We start from the raw sequence: 16563 nt of genomic DNA, 5'->3' as shown, positions 1-16563 counted from the left end.
TTTATGAACACTGAGCAGGGCTGCTTCAGTGGAGGAGCCCCACCACTTCACTAGTTAGCTTCACTAGTTAGCTCCACTAGCTAGCTCTTTTCCCTGGGGACCTACTGTTGTGTCTGAAATCAGACTCAAAATCAGTATGGAAGCACGGAAAGTCTACTGGTATAAGCAGTTTAAGAGTGGAACGGCCTCCAAATCAAACTTACCTTCTAAGAGTTATCAATTTGAACCACAAAGATCATAGAATTCTAAAATAAGAGGGGTTGTGGCACCAGGAAGGAAATGATTTGAGAAAGCTCCCATGGCAGACAGAGGCAGAGCTGGGACTAAGTTGGCTCCAGGGCCTGGGTCTCTTCGACTACCATCCTGTTCACCCTATCTATCCCTTTCCTACCCTCTCCTCCCAGGACTTGCGACAAGAGCCGAATGTTCATTAGTTGACTTATTCTCAAGGTCAAATGGTTGAGATCAGAAACTAAAGAAGCCAAGGTCACCAGAAACCAGACAGCTGAGCTCCCCAAAGCTCCAGGTTGTCATTGTCAGAGGAGCATCCTGGACTGAGGGGCCCGAGCCTGAAAGGCTTCTCTTCCTTAGCAATTGAAGCTTTGTGACTTCCTCTTTCTGAAACTCCTCTCTGGTGCCCTTTAATTTCTTGAAAAGAAACCCTTGTGGCTTCTGTTTTAATGGCAGAAAAGTCATTCTTGAGTCAGAGTAAAGATTCAACTTACCTGGAAATACTCGTTCTTAAGAAAATGTCCAAAGTCCAAGACCCCAGAATTCAAATTAATGATGTGGTGAGGGGCCTCCAACTTTACAGTATGAAAATTCTTGATCATTTTGACTTGAAGGATATACACTGTCAGTGAGAACTGTTTTCCTGTTCTGCCTTCAGCAAAATCAGAGTAGACACTGTCTTCATTTACTCACATAACAGACTCACAGCCTCATTTTTGCATGAGTAAATAATGCAATGGTAGATAATCCCCAAGCCATTTCCATTTGGTAGTGTATTGTCGAAGCTTTTTCTTGCACTAATTTTTCCTGCTAGCTTTTGTTTGCTCAGTAAAGCAGACCTTGGCTCTGTTCTTTGGGGTTTAGTTCTGTTCCCAGGTGGTGGGAGAGGAGTAGTTCTAAGGTTAAGAAGGGTCATTGCAGAAGCCAGGCTGGGAGAAATGACTCACATTCCAACTCCCTCCAGGCAGTGACTGTTACCCTGATTCCCACCTACTACCTTGCATGCACCAAGAAGTTTTTTGATTTCATGAAATAAAATCAGTTGCCTCTCTAAGTTTTGCTAATTCAGAGAGAATCTTCACTTATCAACGTGAGCGCTGAAATGAACGACTGGAGGGTGGTTTAACTGAAAAGATTTGTGTTACCACATTCAAGAGTGACCTGCTCTGTTATCAAGACCTGACATACCAGCCTGTGGGGAAGTGCACAATTTGAGACACCAGCGGGACTGAGTGTATGACCCTGATAACATTTACAACACTGCTCATTGTTTCTGCAAAGCTCAAACCTCACCTGTTGCAGCTAGCTGTAAACAGGAAAACCTTCTTGCTGACATAATAACCTTTGTTAAATATGTATCCCATGGATATGAATCTAGAGTTTCTTAATGTACTTATTGGGGGTACTTTTGTAATGGTTCAGTGTGTGGAAGGGGGAGGTTCAGAGATGGGGTGATGAAGGACCCACAACCCCTGATTCAGGACATTAGACTGGCAAATAAGACAGCATTTGATGTGACAAGATGAGTTTGTCCCATTTGCTTTTTTTTGGTTGTTTGTTTTGTTTTGTTTTTTTAGGGCTGCCCCTGCAGCATATGGAAGTTCCAAGGCTGCAACTGCCGGCCTACACCACAGCCACAGCAACACAGGATCTGAACTGCGTCTGTGACTTACACCACAGCTCACGGCAATGCCAGATCCTTAACCCACTGAGGGAGGCCAGGGATCAAACCCACATCCTCATGCATACTAGTAGGATTCATTACCACTGAGCAACAATAAGAACTCCCCCAGTTGCTCTTTATATCAGCATGAGCAGGTGCAATAATAACTAGGTTGTATGGGACACTCAGTTACTGTCTTGAGAATAGAGTATGAATCCCAGAACCATTGAGCGTCTGTGGGGTTTGGGAAAATAAAAGGTTTGTCTCTCTGGAGCTCTGTTTTTCATCATTTTACAAAGTCTAGCTAATGCCTGTTTGTAAAAATAATCTTTAAAAAAATGCTTTGATCATAGGTTTTAAATAAAGGGATTCAGACCCAGCTAGAGTCTAGGGAATGTCAGGAGAAATGGTAACTTGCAAGCAGCCCTATTTTATCGGAGACACAGCCTGAAGACCTAGCCATGTTCAACAGTGGGGTCACAAAAATGAAACAGGTCTTCCTGTAGGGAAGTGGTATCCCCGGGAACCAGCCTGGAAGTGGATGCTCAGGAGAGAGTTTAAGGTTCAAGTGTGTGTTAGTGAAGCCCCTGCCTACACAGCATGTCCTGGGCTTGAGGGTGGTGGCAGCAGGACAGGATCCCTGGACTGTGGTTCAAAGTATGACTCCTCATCCAGTCCTGGGCTTCAATCCTGTTCCCCTGGCCACTGGCTCTGTGTCCTCAGCTGATTACTCTTCCCTGCTTTGCTGCAGCTCCTTCACCCAGAACATGAGAGCAGTGCCCACCTTGAAGCACTGCTGTGACAAACTGACAATGCACTTTGCAGTGTCTGGTACCTAAAAAGTACAGGTTAGAACATATATAGAAGATAAGCTCTTGGTGACTACTGGTTACTGATGACTTGAATTTCTGTTGTTGTTCTTTACTCCAACTTTTGAACTTTCACCAATGAAAACAGACTAAAATCAATTTTGGGAGAGGCAAGTATACGCAGACCAACAATGCCCTGGATTGAGCCAGTGATACTAGTGAGTGTGCTGGATTTAGAGTCTTTTTAAGGGCCATATTTTAACTCCCTTGTTTTTACAGATGAGGAAACTGAAGCCCTCAACCATCTGGGAAAAGAACCAGGTTTCTAGACTAGGCAAGCATGGGTTCATCAGATAGAAGTGTTCCTTTCTTGTGCTTAGGGTTGGCCATGAGGGAATGGTGCAAACCAAGCAGATGAAGGAACGAGGGCAGGGCTGCAGAGCATGGGGAAAATCAAAGTGACTTTCAAGGATTCTGTGTGGGAACTTGGAAGAGTGAAGACCAAGGGGATGTTAGTGAGGGAAATTTGATGCGACGAAGGCTGTGATTTTGGTTTTGAACTTTGTCAGCTTTGAGACACATCCTGGTGGGTTTCAGATCTAGATGTGGAACTGCATGTCAGGTCTGGGCAGGAACAAAGATGTAGGAGTGGACTCCATGGAATTAAAAGATGAATCTGGGCTCAACAACTTTTCAAATTTCCAGGACCATAGTGGAAAATACCAAAGGGTCAAGTCTGAGCTGAGAGGGTTCAGTTGAAATTTAAAAGGGGAGAAGGACATGGTATTGAAGAAGAGGGACATTTAGGTAAAGGAACCAATGACTTTGTTTCTAGGCAGGGGCAGCCATCAAGCCTGAAATTCTGGGGGGAGGTCAGGAGAAATATCATTGGAGAAAGGAACCGACTGTCTCCTTGGATTCCACTAGGAGGAAGCCACCAGTCATTTAACACATGTTTTCTGAGATGGGAAAATGAAGCAGCCTGAATCCCTAACACAAGAAACGTGGGCTGGGAAATAAAGCAAGAAGTCATTTGATGATCAAGGGGAGAGATGGCGGAGCAAAGAAGGGGCTTATTTAAGATAAAGGACTCTATGAATATTTGGAGGCAGAAGGGAAGAGATGAAGGAGGTGAGAGTAAAACTTTTGAGAGGTAGAAGGCAAACTCCAAGTAAGAGTTCTCAGGAGGCCAAAAAAAAAAAAAAAAAAAAAGGGCAAGAGCTCAAGCAATGTTGAAATCACTACCACTGACATCTCCCCCTCTGGATACCTTGAAAGATCTGAATTTTAAATATTTGGGGGTTGGGGAAGTCTTAAGATATTTACAAGGACTCGAAAATGCCACTTACATTCACTTCTTATTTTATAAAAGAAACATTTAAGAGCAAACCAAGGACTGGGACCTGCCTCTCCGGGTGCAGTGTGTGTGTATCACCTCTGCAGTGGGAGCTGCTGTTGCTAAATTACCTACGTCTTTATTTGCTTAGTGACATCTCCTCTCTACAACAGGAGGGCAGGGCTCCCTGGGCTCTTTTTCCCCTATCTCCCAGCAACTTGTCCAGTGCCCAACATATCATCGGAGCCCCATAAATACTGGTTAAATGGGTGAATAAAGGAATGAACGAACACAGAAAGGACCCACATATTCAGAAAGGGAACTCAAGATTTGCATTCTTCTCTAAAAATGAATCATGCAGCTTAGCAAGCATGTTACCTTTTAAACACCATTTGCATTTCCAGTACCTTAAATTAAAAAAAAAAAAATCACACAAACCCCAAAACTATCATCAAAGCCCATAGAAGAATCTATCCTTTAGTGTAGATTAGAAGCAAATGTTACCAGTGAGGTGGGTGGCATGCAGTGGTGGTGTATTCATACTTTCTGTACCGACACGTGGCAGTTAGCTTCTATTTTTCTATCTGTGAAATGGACACAATGGTAAGGGGTGTTCTGAGGAAAATTAAGATTGTAAAGTATTTACAACAAAGTCTAATACCCTCTTTAAATGCATGTATTATTGTCTACTTTACCTCCTCTGAAAGTCCAATTTTTAAAACTTTTTCGATTATAGTACACTTAAGTTACTAAATAGGTTTACATTTGTGTGGATTTTCCATCTAAAAACCTTACTCCTCACCAAAAGCTGAGAAGCTCTAAGTTCTAGGCGGCATAGTATGTAGAATGTACCCAACTATAACTGCTGATTGACTCAATAATACTTGAAGGAGTGGTCTCATTGCTGTTTCCCACTCCTCCAGCTCAGAAACCTAAGACCCAGGAAGGTAAAGCTACTTACTCAGCATCACCAGTAGCTCCAACTGAAAGCCAAGCTTTCTGATGTCCCAGTATGGTCCTTTCTCCTATCTACTGCTAAATATAGCTCTGATTTCTTTTCTTTTTTTTCTTCTTTCATTAGGAAACGATAAGCAGAAGCCCTGGATGGAATGGCTCCTTATTGTGCTTACAGCAGCCGCCTGCTTCATCCTGTTAATTGTCTCACTCATATGCAGGATGTAGGTATTCTTTATATTTGGGTGTTCCCATTGGGGTCTGAATATTGAATTTTTCACACTCTTGCCGTGTATCTACTAGACAGAAGGTTCTTGTTAATAGGTGGGTTTAGAATAATTTTACGCCTTTCCAAGATGAGTGTGGACCATAAGAAAATCTGGGAAACAGTTGGCGGTTTACTGAAACGTAGTCATCAGCCATGACATACACCTTCTTGATGCTGCCAACAGTCTGTTTGTTACTTTCTATGAAGGTTTTTACATGTGAGGTCTTTTGGTTCCTTGACTTCCATTTACTCAGCACTTGGATGCCTGTGTGGGGCTACTGGGGCATGTCTGTTCCATCTCCAGTAAAGGAAGAAATCTCTCTGGTCTGGACACTGAGGTCACTGTAGTACCTCCTGTGTTTTCATGCCCAGCTACTAGCTCCCAGCCTAGCCCTTCACTCATCTGGCCCCTGAGTTGATTGTCCCTAGGTCAGACACCGATTCTAGAAGTATCATGCAGATCTGCTGACCAGTTTGAGAGCCTGCAAAGGGCCCTACTGGGACTTCTTATCCATTTTGATGAGTCCAGTAAACTGGCCACTTAGGAGGCTCAGAACATGCTCTGGCTTAGCCCTTTCAAAATTTAGAAGATGACTTTTATTTTAAACAGCTTCTATTTTATTTTTTATTTCTTTGCTTTTTAGGGCCTGCAGCATATGGAAGTTCCCAAGCTCGGGGCCCAATTGGAGTTCCCAAGCTCGGGGCCCAATTGGAGCTTCAGCTGCAGGCCTACACCACAGCCACAGCAATGCTGGATCTGAGCTGTGTCTATAACCTATACCACAGCTCATGGCAATACTGAGTGAGGCCAGGGATTGAACCCACATTCTCATGGATACTAGTTGGGTTTGTAACCTACTAAGGCACAATGAGAACTCCAGCTTTATTATTATAAATGTTCTATCATCTGGCATCAATAGAGTGTCCTCACCTGTCCATACTTGAAGTTTTATTTCTATCCGAGCCTTGTCTGTGACCCACACCACAGCTCACGGCAACGCTGGATCCTTAACCCACTGAGAGAGGCCAGGTCAAAGGAGAGGATAAGGAAAGTAAACACTGAGAGCCAGCTCAGTGGAGGAGGGCTGCATGCCAGCATCTTAGGTAACTATGGGAGCACCACACACTCTGTGTACATTGTTTTCAGAAATTAGGCCTGGTAACAAGCACCAACATGAAGCAGCTGCACTCTTGTCTTTTTTGGATGACTCAGAAGTCACATCAGAGCCTTTCGGTACCTCCAACGTCTTCAACTATTATTACAATGTAGATATTTGGAAGTTTTGGTCAAGAAAGATTTTGAATTTACAAAATGGCAGGTCCTGGGACTAAAGAGGTCAATTTTTTAGAGTAGATATTTAAGGACAAGAAAGATGTTCTTGCTCATCTACTTCCCTCCTTTACTCTGCTTTCAGATGCCACTTATGGACCAAGTTATTTCCACCTGTTCCAGCGCCAAAAACTAATATTAAAGATTTCTTTGTAAGCATCAACCATGAGGTAATATTGAAGGTTCTTATGGTATGTCCTATCTACCCACGGTTGGGTGCTCAGGGGTCTGTCAGTGGATCACTCGTTTTCTGTGTCCCTGAGGAGGCCAGACGCCTTTAATTGCTTTAGTTCTTTTGCTTTTTGACTGATTCATTTGGTTTTTATTGTTATTGTTTTGTCTTTTGTCCTTTTAGGGCCACACTGGTGGCATATGGAGGTTCCCAGGCTAGGGGTCTAATTGCAGCTGTTGCTGCCAGCCCACGTCAGAGCCACAGCAATGCCAGATCCGAGCCGCCTCTGTGAACTACACCACAGCTCACGGCAACGCTGGATCCTTAACCTACTGAGTGAGGCCAGGGATTGAACCCGAAACTTCATGGTTCCTAATCAGATTCGTTTCTGCTACACCATGACAGGAATTCCTGATTGATTTGTTAATATATATTCATTCTAGTCTTTGAGTATCGCAAAAGTACTACTCAAATATGAATATCCTCACCTGTCATACTTGAAGTTTTATTTTCTATCAGCCATCTCTTAACTGACATTGGGCAATTCCTTCAACCCCATGAGCTCTGACTTCCTTTTTGGTACAGTAAGGGGCAGAGATGAGTTGTTCAGTTCAGCCCTGATGTTTTAAGAATCCATGTTTCTGCATGCAGGTACCATACCCCCCTCAATAAAGTTTTTCAGAGGAATTTTTCCTAGTTCCTTGGTATAAAGAACCATAGAGAAGGCAAATGATTTCCCCAAATATGTTTCTTTAGGTTCTGTTAACTACTCTGAGCACTTAGGCTTAAATGGATGTTCACCTACAGGTAGCTATCCAATTGCTCTAGCATTACAGGGTAGAAGAAAACATCCTTTCTTTGGTGAATTGTCTTGGCATCTCTGTTGCAAAATCAGTTGTCCATATATGTGTACATCTAATTTTGGACTGTCTACTCCATTTCATTGATCTGTTTGTCTTTCTTGAAGCCAACACAATACTGTCTTGATGACTATAGCTTTATTGTAAACCTGGAGAGATAGGTGGTGTAAGGCTTCTGGACATGATTTTTTTTCAAAGTTATTTTGGTCATCCTAGGTCCTTTTTATTTCCATGTAACTATAAGAACTAGTTAATCATTTTCTGCAAAAACAGCTGCTGGGCTCCTGACCAGGATCGTATTGTATTATAGGTACACTTGGTGAGAAGTGACACCTTAACAGAATGAGTCTTCAGATCTGTAAACACAGTATCTTACTCTCTTTATTTAGGTTTCTTTCATTTCTCTCAGCAATGTCTTATGATGTTCAGTCTGTTGCACATTGTTTGTCAAATCTACCACAAAATTGAACGGTTATTTAGATCAGAGCCAGCCAGCTTTCTATAAAGAGCCAGATAGTAAATATTTAAGGACCAAATGGTTTATCCTGCCACCACTGTGGTGTGGAAATAGCCACAGACAACACGTAAATGGCTCTGGCCAATAAAACTTTACCAAAATAGGCTACAAGCCAGATTCGGCCCAGAACCTGGAGTCTGCAGAGCCTCATCAGGCAACCCCTTTTTTTTTTTTTTTTTTTTTTTTTGGCCTATTTTTAGGGCTGCACCTGCAGCATATGGAAGTTCCCAGGCTAGGGGTTGAATTGGAGCTGCAGCTGCTGACCTACACCACAGCCACAGCAAGAAGGGATCCAAGCCATGCCAGCAAGACACACCATAGCTCATGGCAATGCCGGATCCTTAACCCACTGAGTGAAGCCAGGGATTGAACTCGCATCCTCATGGATACTAGTTGGGGTCGTTACCACTAAGTCACAACAGGAACTCATCAAGCAATGTTAACACATTTTGTTTTCTCTCTGCTAAAGTGACTCATGAGTCATTGGTGACTGATTTTGGGACAGCTTGAGTCGATCAAACAAACACTCACCAAAATGGATCACTGCAGTAAGTGGTGACCTTTCTTCTGAGTTACAGTTGGGGTGATTGGAATAATTTAGGTGATGACAGTTACTGACCTAGTGAAGCAGAGCATCGAGACTAGTCAAAGGATCAGGCTGCCCTTAGTTCCACCCTGGTGGTCTCCCTCATCAGGAGAATGGCCGGCTGTATACCCATAGCTTTGTCGGAAAGAGTGTGGCTCACTGTGACATATGTTCCTGGTTGCATGAATCCGAGCTGTCTGTCCCACCTTGCTGTCGCTTACTTGTCTGTGACAGATTACATGTAGTTGCAGTGGTAGGCTGAAGTTGTTTGTCCCGGCCTCTTAATGAAACATCTTAATGTGGGATCTCATTTCACTTCAGAGCCCCCAAAGATTTCCTTGAACATTCCCAGGATGGCGAAAGAAACTGGTTTAAGTGCTCACAGTGTAAGCGTGTGGCTTTCTGTTAATTAAAATCAAGTCATGTGTGCAAAAGAACAAGTTGGGGTAGACAAACTGGTTTCAGAATAAGCCAAAGATTTATGTCAGAGCCCAACCCTGCCAGGCTCCTCAGGACAACATGCTCTGTTCTCACATGGCAGGTGTCAGGTAAAAACAAATCAGGGAGGGAGGGAGGCAGGGGGTGAGGGAGAGGCTTGGGATGAGGGGAGAGCAGGCAGAATTGGGAAACTGAAGTGTCACCTCCTTCTGTCAGTTCTACCACTTACATCCTCCACATGGGGCTCAGGACAGATCCGTACACAGCCAGGCCAGTGTCTGGCTCCTGTGTCAAAAGGCAGAACCTGTCCAACCCACTGCTGGGGCCTCTGCTATAAGGACGACACGGGACCCCTTAGTGCTATGGGCTAACTACTGGGAATACTTCAGCCCGTGGGAAAGGAAACCATCTGCTTTTCATCACTTGCACCTCTGAGTTTGGCGGTGGTCCCCAGAATCTGGGATTTGGAAGGGATCTGCCCTCCCAGAGCTGCTGTTAAGCAAGTTTTTGCTTATTCAGTCAAAAACTGAGTTGGAAAGTGCTTTGTAACCTTCAATAGAGAGATATGAGGGAGGAGGGGAGGGTGGAAGGAGGGGGCTCAGCGATGAAAAAAAGGCTTTAAAAAGCTCTTATTCTGGAGTTGCCATCATGGTGCCGTGGAAACAAATCTGATTAGGAACCATGAGGTTGTGAGTTCGATCCTGGCCTTGCTCAGTGGTTTAAGGTAAGGATCTGGCATTGCCATGAGCTGTGGTATAGTTTGCAGACATGGGTTGGATCTTGAGTTGCTGTAGCTGTGGCGTAGGCTGGCAGCTGTAGCTCTGATTGGACTCCTAGCCTAGGAACCTCCATGTGCTGCAGGTGTAGCCCTAAAAAGCAAACAAACAAAAAACACAAAAATACCTCTTATTCTGAGCTTTCAGTTTGTTAGAGACTGGTAACCAGAGAGGGTTCCTCCAAGATTAAGTAGGACACAAACTATTGAAGTATGTAAGGCCGAGACCATGGCTGTTGTCATACATGACGCAGCGTCCAGGGCAGAGCAGGTATTAAAAATGTGTTGAGTAAAGGAAGTTGAGGAATATGATCTCTTACAGGAGGTGTTTCTTTGGTCATGGATTTTGTAATAAATATCCATATTACTTATAGTAGCTAAAATTGTGGGAGTTCCCTCAGGGTCTAATGGTTAGGATTCAGTGATTTCACTGCTGTGGCCCTGGGTTCAATCCCTGGTCTGGGAACTGAGATTCCCACATCAAGCCACTGCACGCTGTGGCCAAAAAAATAAAACAAAGCAAAACTCGAAACAAGTAATAGCCAAAATTGGACATAATACCCAAGTATAAGGGAAGACTGTAGTAAAGTATGGATGGTGTACGTTGGAGCTATTCACAATGAAGCAGCCAAAGAGCCTAAGTCACCTCTCAGCATCTTCAGAGAGAATGGTCTACCAAGGAGACCCTGATCCACAGATGCTCAATTCACTATGTAAAAGGGTGAAGCCTGTGGGTATGGAGGGCTGACTATATATGGCCATGCCCACAGTGCAAGTTCCCATGCCAGCGATCAAACCTGTACCACATCAGTGATGATGGCCAAATCCTTAACCACTAGGACACCAGGGAACTCCTATATGTAACTTAAAATACTATGTGATGTTACATAGAATGAAACCCATTCGTAAAGCTCTTAATCCGTTTGACTTCACATAACTGTAAAGATAACTTTATATTTAGAAAAAAGGGATGAAGAGAAACAGTGGGCTGTGTTCGAGAGGCATTTAATGAGTGTTTTTGGCCTTCTTCCCACTTCATTTTCCACATTTTCTTCAGTGAACATTTTTCTAAGCAAAACTGACTTGACACTCATTGTAAAGAAATTCAGAGGATCCAAACATTCTCTAAAAGGCAAGGGTGGTTTGTTTTGCAGAAAACCGGTTCCAGTGAGACAGAAGTTGAAGTCATAAGTTATGTGGAGGAGGCTGGATTGGAGACCCTGGAAGATTCCGTGTTTTGATTGTTTCTGAGCATTCTCAAAACCAACCCACGGTCATAAGCCTCAGTGCTAAGAAAACAGGAGGGGCTGTTTCTTGGCTAAGAGGAGTTCAGAATTTACCCAACACTCAACTTAGCTGCAAGGCAGTGAACCCAGAGTAATTTCCTAAGTGTGGACACCTCATCACAGTCTCCTGGCTTATTCAGGGCAACTGATCCACCTGATGGTTGTGCCAAGTCTGTTCTCTACAGGGAGCACCTCCTCACCTGCCAGTCCTCGTGATCTGCATTCCTACTCAGACTTTCTCGTGCAGGCATCAGTTATTAAGGCTAATGTCAACTGTATTCACTTCTGATAGTGACAGTTTGACTGTTTAATTTGCCAGTGGTAACAGTCAGCTGAAATCTCAGAAGAAAGCACTTTTTACCATATTGGAGTAAATCATGAACTTGGATTCAAGACTTTCTTACAGCAAGTGGAGCTATGTTTGTTTGTTTTTTTTTTTTTTTTTTTTTTTTTCCTGAGTTCTAGAATACTTTTTCTTTCAAGTAGTGTGTATGGAGGACAGGGAGGGAGGGGAGAGAATGCATGAATCCCAAGCTCCAAGGACTAGTTAGCATCATTTTAGACAAACTGATTGGAAAAAAATGAAAAGCCAATGTCACTCCAGCCCAAATAAAAGGACAGGATTTTGTTGGCAGATTCTATTCTTGAAGGCAGCCTTGATATACCAGGAATATACTGAGAGAGGCATTGAGTGGCATTGTGTTGAAATGGGATCACTCAATCAAGAATGACCTTTCAGAAGAGATGTCTGCTTGCAAGATCTTAAGAGCCACTTGGGCATCCAGCCAAGTAGTGCTGGGTCAACCCTGGCCTCGGAGATTAGGAAGGGGTCCTACAGGGATCCCATCCAGTATCCCAAACTAGACAGGAAATCTTCTTCCCAACATCCTTCTGCACCAGTCTGCAACCAGATTGGAGGCCTTTGTGCTGGGCCATGGGCTACAGGTAGAGCCAAATACAGGTGTGTCCTGGGCAGAGAGGGAGTAGGAGGGACATTTGCTACTTGAAGGAACGCAAACCATGCTGACTATACATGGCCCTGGATGAGGAAGCTAAGGACAGGGAAAGGAGGTCACAGAGTTCAGAAGCCCTCCACCATGGCACACTATTTGCATGCCTTGCACCATTCGTTTAGCCAGTTTGACCCCGAAACGGGGCATGTTGATTACCAAATACTTCAGGGGCAGTTTCTCTGGTAACCATGCAGTGTAACTAGCAGGGACTTGGGCCCAGGACAAGAGGTTTGAGAGCTGTCAGCTATTGCCTATTTCCAAGTGTTATGGACTGAATGTTTGTGCCCCCCCACCTCTATTGACATGTGGAAATTCTACACCCAAAGTGATGGTGTTAGGAGATGGGGCCTTGGGAGGTGATTGGGTCATGAGGGTGGAACACTCAGGAATGGGATTAGTGCTTTGGTTTTGGGGTTTTTGTTTTGTTTTGTTTTTGCTTTTTTTTCCCCACACAGCATATGGATGTTCCCAGGCTAGAGGTCAATTTGGAGCTGCAGCTTCTGGCCTACACCACAGCCACCAACAACCTGGGATTTGAATTGCATCCATGACCTACACCACAGGTCACAGGCAACCCTGGACCCACTTAACCCACCGAGCTACATCATGGAAGGAACCTGTGTCCTCATGGGTACTAGTCTGGTTCATTACCGCTGAGCCATGATGGAAACTCTGGATTGGTGCTCTTATAAAGGGTCCCAAAGAGTTTTTATTCTCCCATGTGACAGTATGAGAAGTTGGTATTCTGCAACCAGGAAGACAGTTCTCCTTAGAACCCAAGCACGCTGACACCATGACTTCTACCCTCTGGAACTGTGAGAAATTTCCCTTGTTCCTAAGTCACTCAGGCTGTAGCACTTTGTTGTTCTAACAGCCTGAGCTAAGACACCAAGGGTCAGGAGCTGCACCAGACAGTTCACACACATCATCTCTAATCCTGAGACGCTACATTGTTAGTATTACTGCTCCTATTTTATTGATGCAATCACTGAGGCTCAGAGAAGATCAGAGATAGAAAATGACACAATGAGGGGTTGAATATAGGCCCAAGGGACCATGGTCATGTGGAGAGGATGGTCAGAAAACAAGCTGAAGCCTGCTTAGGGGTGACTGGGACCACAAGGGTGTGGCCCATAGAGGGGTAGCAATGGTTGGCCAAACATCCGATCACCTGATTGATTCAGAATTTCTGTAAATGTTACTCAAGAACCTGTATTTTTAGTGACTATTCTTGGGTTAGGCATTCTCAAACTTGAGCATATCAGAATCACCTGGAGGGGTCATTAAATCAGAGAAGAGATTGTGACTGGGTAGGTCTGGGTGGGATCTGTGAATCTGTGTTTCTAACAAGCTCTCAAGTGATGCTGAGGCTGGTTTCTCAGCCACACTAAGTGCTGCCCTGGGTGGTTGTGATGATTATCAAAATCTGAAAAACCAACTGTTGAAGGAGTAGGTGATGAAAAAGTCCTACAAAAAACCCACCACCTACCCACACTCTTCTTGGGTTGTTGCTGTGTGTGATCTCTTTCAAACTGGAGCCCAGAAACCTAGGACTGTATAATATGCCTCCATCTAGGAGGCTGGACAAGAAGAAGTTTCTACTTAGCCCAAAATTCTGTCTCCGCATTTTTATTCAGCAGCAGTGGACAGAAGTCGAGTTACAGCAACTGTACCAGGATATGAGTGTCAGGAGTGACACAAAGCAGCTCATGTGTCTCCAGAATGGGTTATGAACTTCCTCTTCTGGCTCGTGACACCCACCCGCATCCTGAGTCTCTTCCTTCATGAATGGGTCCAAAGCATTTGGGTTGATCCTGCCTCTGGGGCCTCATTCTGGGTCTCAGCCCCTCTTGGAGCTATTGCACCCCAGGATATGCCATCCAAGACAATGGGGCTGGTGGGAAATGCATTTTTCATCCTCAGTGTCTAGGACAGCCCCTGTCTCTTAGAAGGGATCCATGCTCTCTGGACCCTCTTCAGCACTCTTTCAACCCTGGCACAGCTGTTTGCATACAGTTGGAACTGAATGCTATTTGGCAGAGATCAAGGCCTAAAATAATCACATGGAGAGGAAGATGGGTGTCTAATGAGAACATGACTGAGTAACCTGGAGACTTACGTGTGCCTGACCACCTACCTGGTGTAGCCTGGGTCTCTCCTTACTGGTGACATGGTGGCTACATTATGCTATATAAATTGGTATATAAAAGGACTTGGGCTTTGAGGGGTGCACCCTGTTTTCACTACCTTGTCAGGCAAATCTGAGTGTGAACACTGAACTGTAAGCACTCGAGGCCAGCAAGTTGATTGACCTCTTCCCACCAGCATTGGGTGGAGAGCCACTTTCCTTCTAAAATCCCTCATGGTCACAGGTTCAGAATAAACCTCGGTTCTGCAAGGCAGCCTTTCCAGCAAGGATTTCAGCCACATCTCCGGCATTTGGAAGGTGCTGAGTGTGGCACAGGAAAAGCACCGGGGCAGGGGGGGGGGGGGGGAGTGTGCATTTGCCACCCAAACCTCATTGAAATGCTTCAAGGCCTCCAGCTATTTACACAGCCTGGGGAAGAATTCTGTGTGGGCCAAGAACATCCTGATTAAAAATCCAAACACTTTCCTGGGGAGGATTGTCTGTGTCAGAACCATCTGTTGGTGGAATGAATAAACCTTAGGTGCTAATTTGTTAAAGAAAAAGTAGATACTTCCGCAAGAACAGAGAACAGAAAACAAATCTTTGATGGCACAAGCAAAGGTGAAAAACTAATTAGAAGAGGACTTCAAGTTTGCCCCAGGATCTCCAGGACAAAGACTCTTCTGGTTTCTACAGCCTACAAATCAGGTTCCGGGATACAAACTTCTTGAAAACCATGCCTACTTTTAGGATTAACCTTGCATCCTCCACCTCCCCAGTATCCTTCTGTTTTAAGTAATTAATGTGAATGTAAATGTGGTTCAGAATGAGAAAACTTTAACATAAATGACACAGAATTTTCTGTAAAGTGAAGAGGAGTACCTTTCTTTTTTCCCCCAGAAGTATTCTCCTTCTTTGTCCTCACTATTGCCTGCCTCATCTCTCAGCTAGGATCACTGAAGTGTCCATTCAATGTCCTGGTCACCAGTATTTCCTTTCTTTGAAGCATCTAAATAAAAGGCACATCTGCTTAGATCACCCCTTGTCCAAAACCCTTAAATAACTCCAGCACCTTCAACTTAAAGCTCCTTTGAAAGCAAAGTCCTCTGACTTTACTCTTCTGCAGCAATCCAGCCACATCCCCAGGAAGCACCCCTCTGTCCTGAGCACCAAGCACCGCTCTCTCACCCCTCTGTGCCTCTGCTGAAGCTTTCTCTGACGGAAAAGCCTCCCCGCCTCCCCCATCTTATAAACATTTTCTCTTCTAAGCCTCAGTGCCTTGCCACCAGGAATTCTCCCTCTATGATTTCCAGGTACCTTCTGTTAGATTCTATTTTGTCACATATTATTTAAAAATTTTCTGCCTCACTAAAGAAGGAAACCCTCAGAAGAATAGAATGGGGCCCTTTGGATCTTTATTCCATCACAACTGAGCAGAAACTCTTGAACTTAGAGGTTGGAAAAGAGAGTGAGTTTCTTAAGTGTAAGCCAGAATAGGAAACTGTATTTATGTTAGAGTTATCAAAGTAAGCTCTAATCAGCGGAGACATTCTTAGAGCTGTGTGGGGACAGAAGAAATTAAATCAACACTAGAGTTTAAAAAAAGCAGTAATAAAAACTCACTGTTGGTATGGCTCTCCCTGCAGAAATCCCTCCTTGTAGCTCAGTGGCCAGCCTGCATCAAAGCTCCCGAGCCTCCTCTGAATATCCAGCAGCCATTCCCGCCCTTTTGGCTCACATGACCCACCCACGTTCATTTAAAGTTCCAGTGGATTTTTTTCACCTGAACAGTGTCTTACTGGTTTTGCTTCATTTATTAAAGTTAAAAGCAAAGGTGCATCACTGCCAGGTGATGAAATGAAAGAATGCATAAAACTGGGGGATATTTGTGGGAAAGAAAGCAATACTTAAGTCCTGGTGTCAGAGTTCAAAGGTCAGCCAGCTTCTGAAAGAGCCTAACAGCAAATCTTCCCAGCTGAGAGCCCTCTGGCCTCAGCTGAGACCACTCAGTTCTGTGATCCGATAGCGTGGCTGTGTTCCAGTTAATCTTTATTTACAAAAAAATAGGAGAGAAGCTAGATTTGGACTCTGGGATAGCTTAATGGATCCCAAACATGTGACATTTGAATGTGCTAGGGTTTTTTTTTTTTTTTTTTCCTTTTTTCTTTAGAAAGGCAAAGCAACTTTTGAGAAAATC

General features: G+C 44.1%; 2 protein-coding genes across 6 annotated transcripts in view; one reads left to right on the top strand and one right to left on the bottom strand.

Moving 5' to 3' along the window:
* The window catches only part of IL5RA (interleukin 5 receptor subunit alpha), a 37883-nt gene extending 26191 nt beyond the window's left edge, over nt 1-11692 (top strand). For both annotated transcript variants that reach the window (XM_084989216.1, XM_013981906.3), the window contains 3 exons: nt 5121-5217; nt 6677-6761; nt 11094-11692. In XM_084989216.1, the coding sequence (XP_084845342.1) occupies nt 5121-5217; nt 6677-6761; nt 11094-11180 (269 nt within the window). In that variant the 3' untranslated portion in view covers nt 11181-11692. The remainder of the gene's footprint in view (nt 1-5120; nt 5218-6676; nt 6762-11093) is intronic.
* TRNT1 (tRNA nucleotidyl transferase 1) overlaps nt 1-16275 on the bottom strand; it is an 84456-nt gene extending 68181 nt beyond the window's left edge. Inside the window, exon 1 of one of the 4 annotated variants that reach the window (XM_084989215.1) lies at nt 15990-16275. The gene's annotated coding sequence lies outside the window, so the exon portion shown is untranslated. The remainder of the gene's footprint in view (nt 1-15989) is intronic. The other 3 variants (XM_021069271.2, XM_084989214.1, XM_021069269.2) reach the window with 3 other exon arrangements.
* Nucleotides 16276-16563: the final 288 nt, after the last annotated feature.

This window comes from Sus scrofa, chromosome 13 (assembly GCF_054392235.1).
Source record: "Sus scrofa isolate SSC_HxYL_T2T_F1_AM1 chromosome 13, Sscrofa_HxYL_maternal_Yorkshire_Landrace_v2.0, whole genome shotgun sequence".
Lineage (NCBI taxonomy): Eukaryota > Metazoa > Chordata > Mammalia > Artiodactyla > Suidae > Sus > Sus scrofa.
This window is presented reverse-complemented; position numbering and strand designations above follow the sequence as displayed.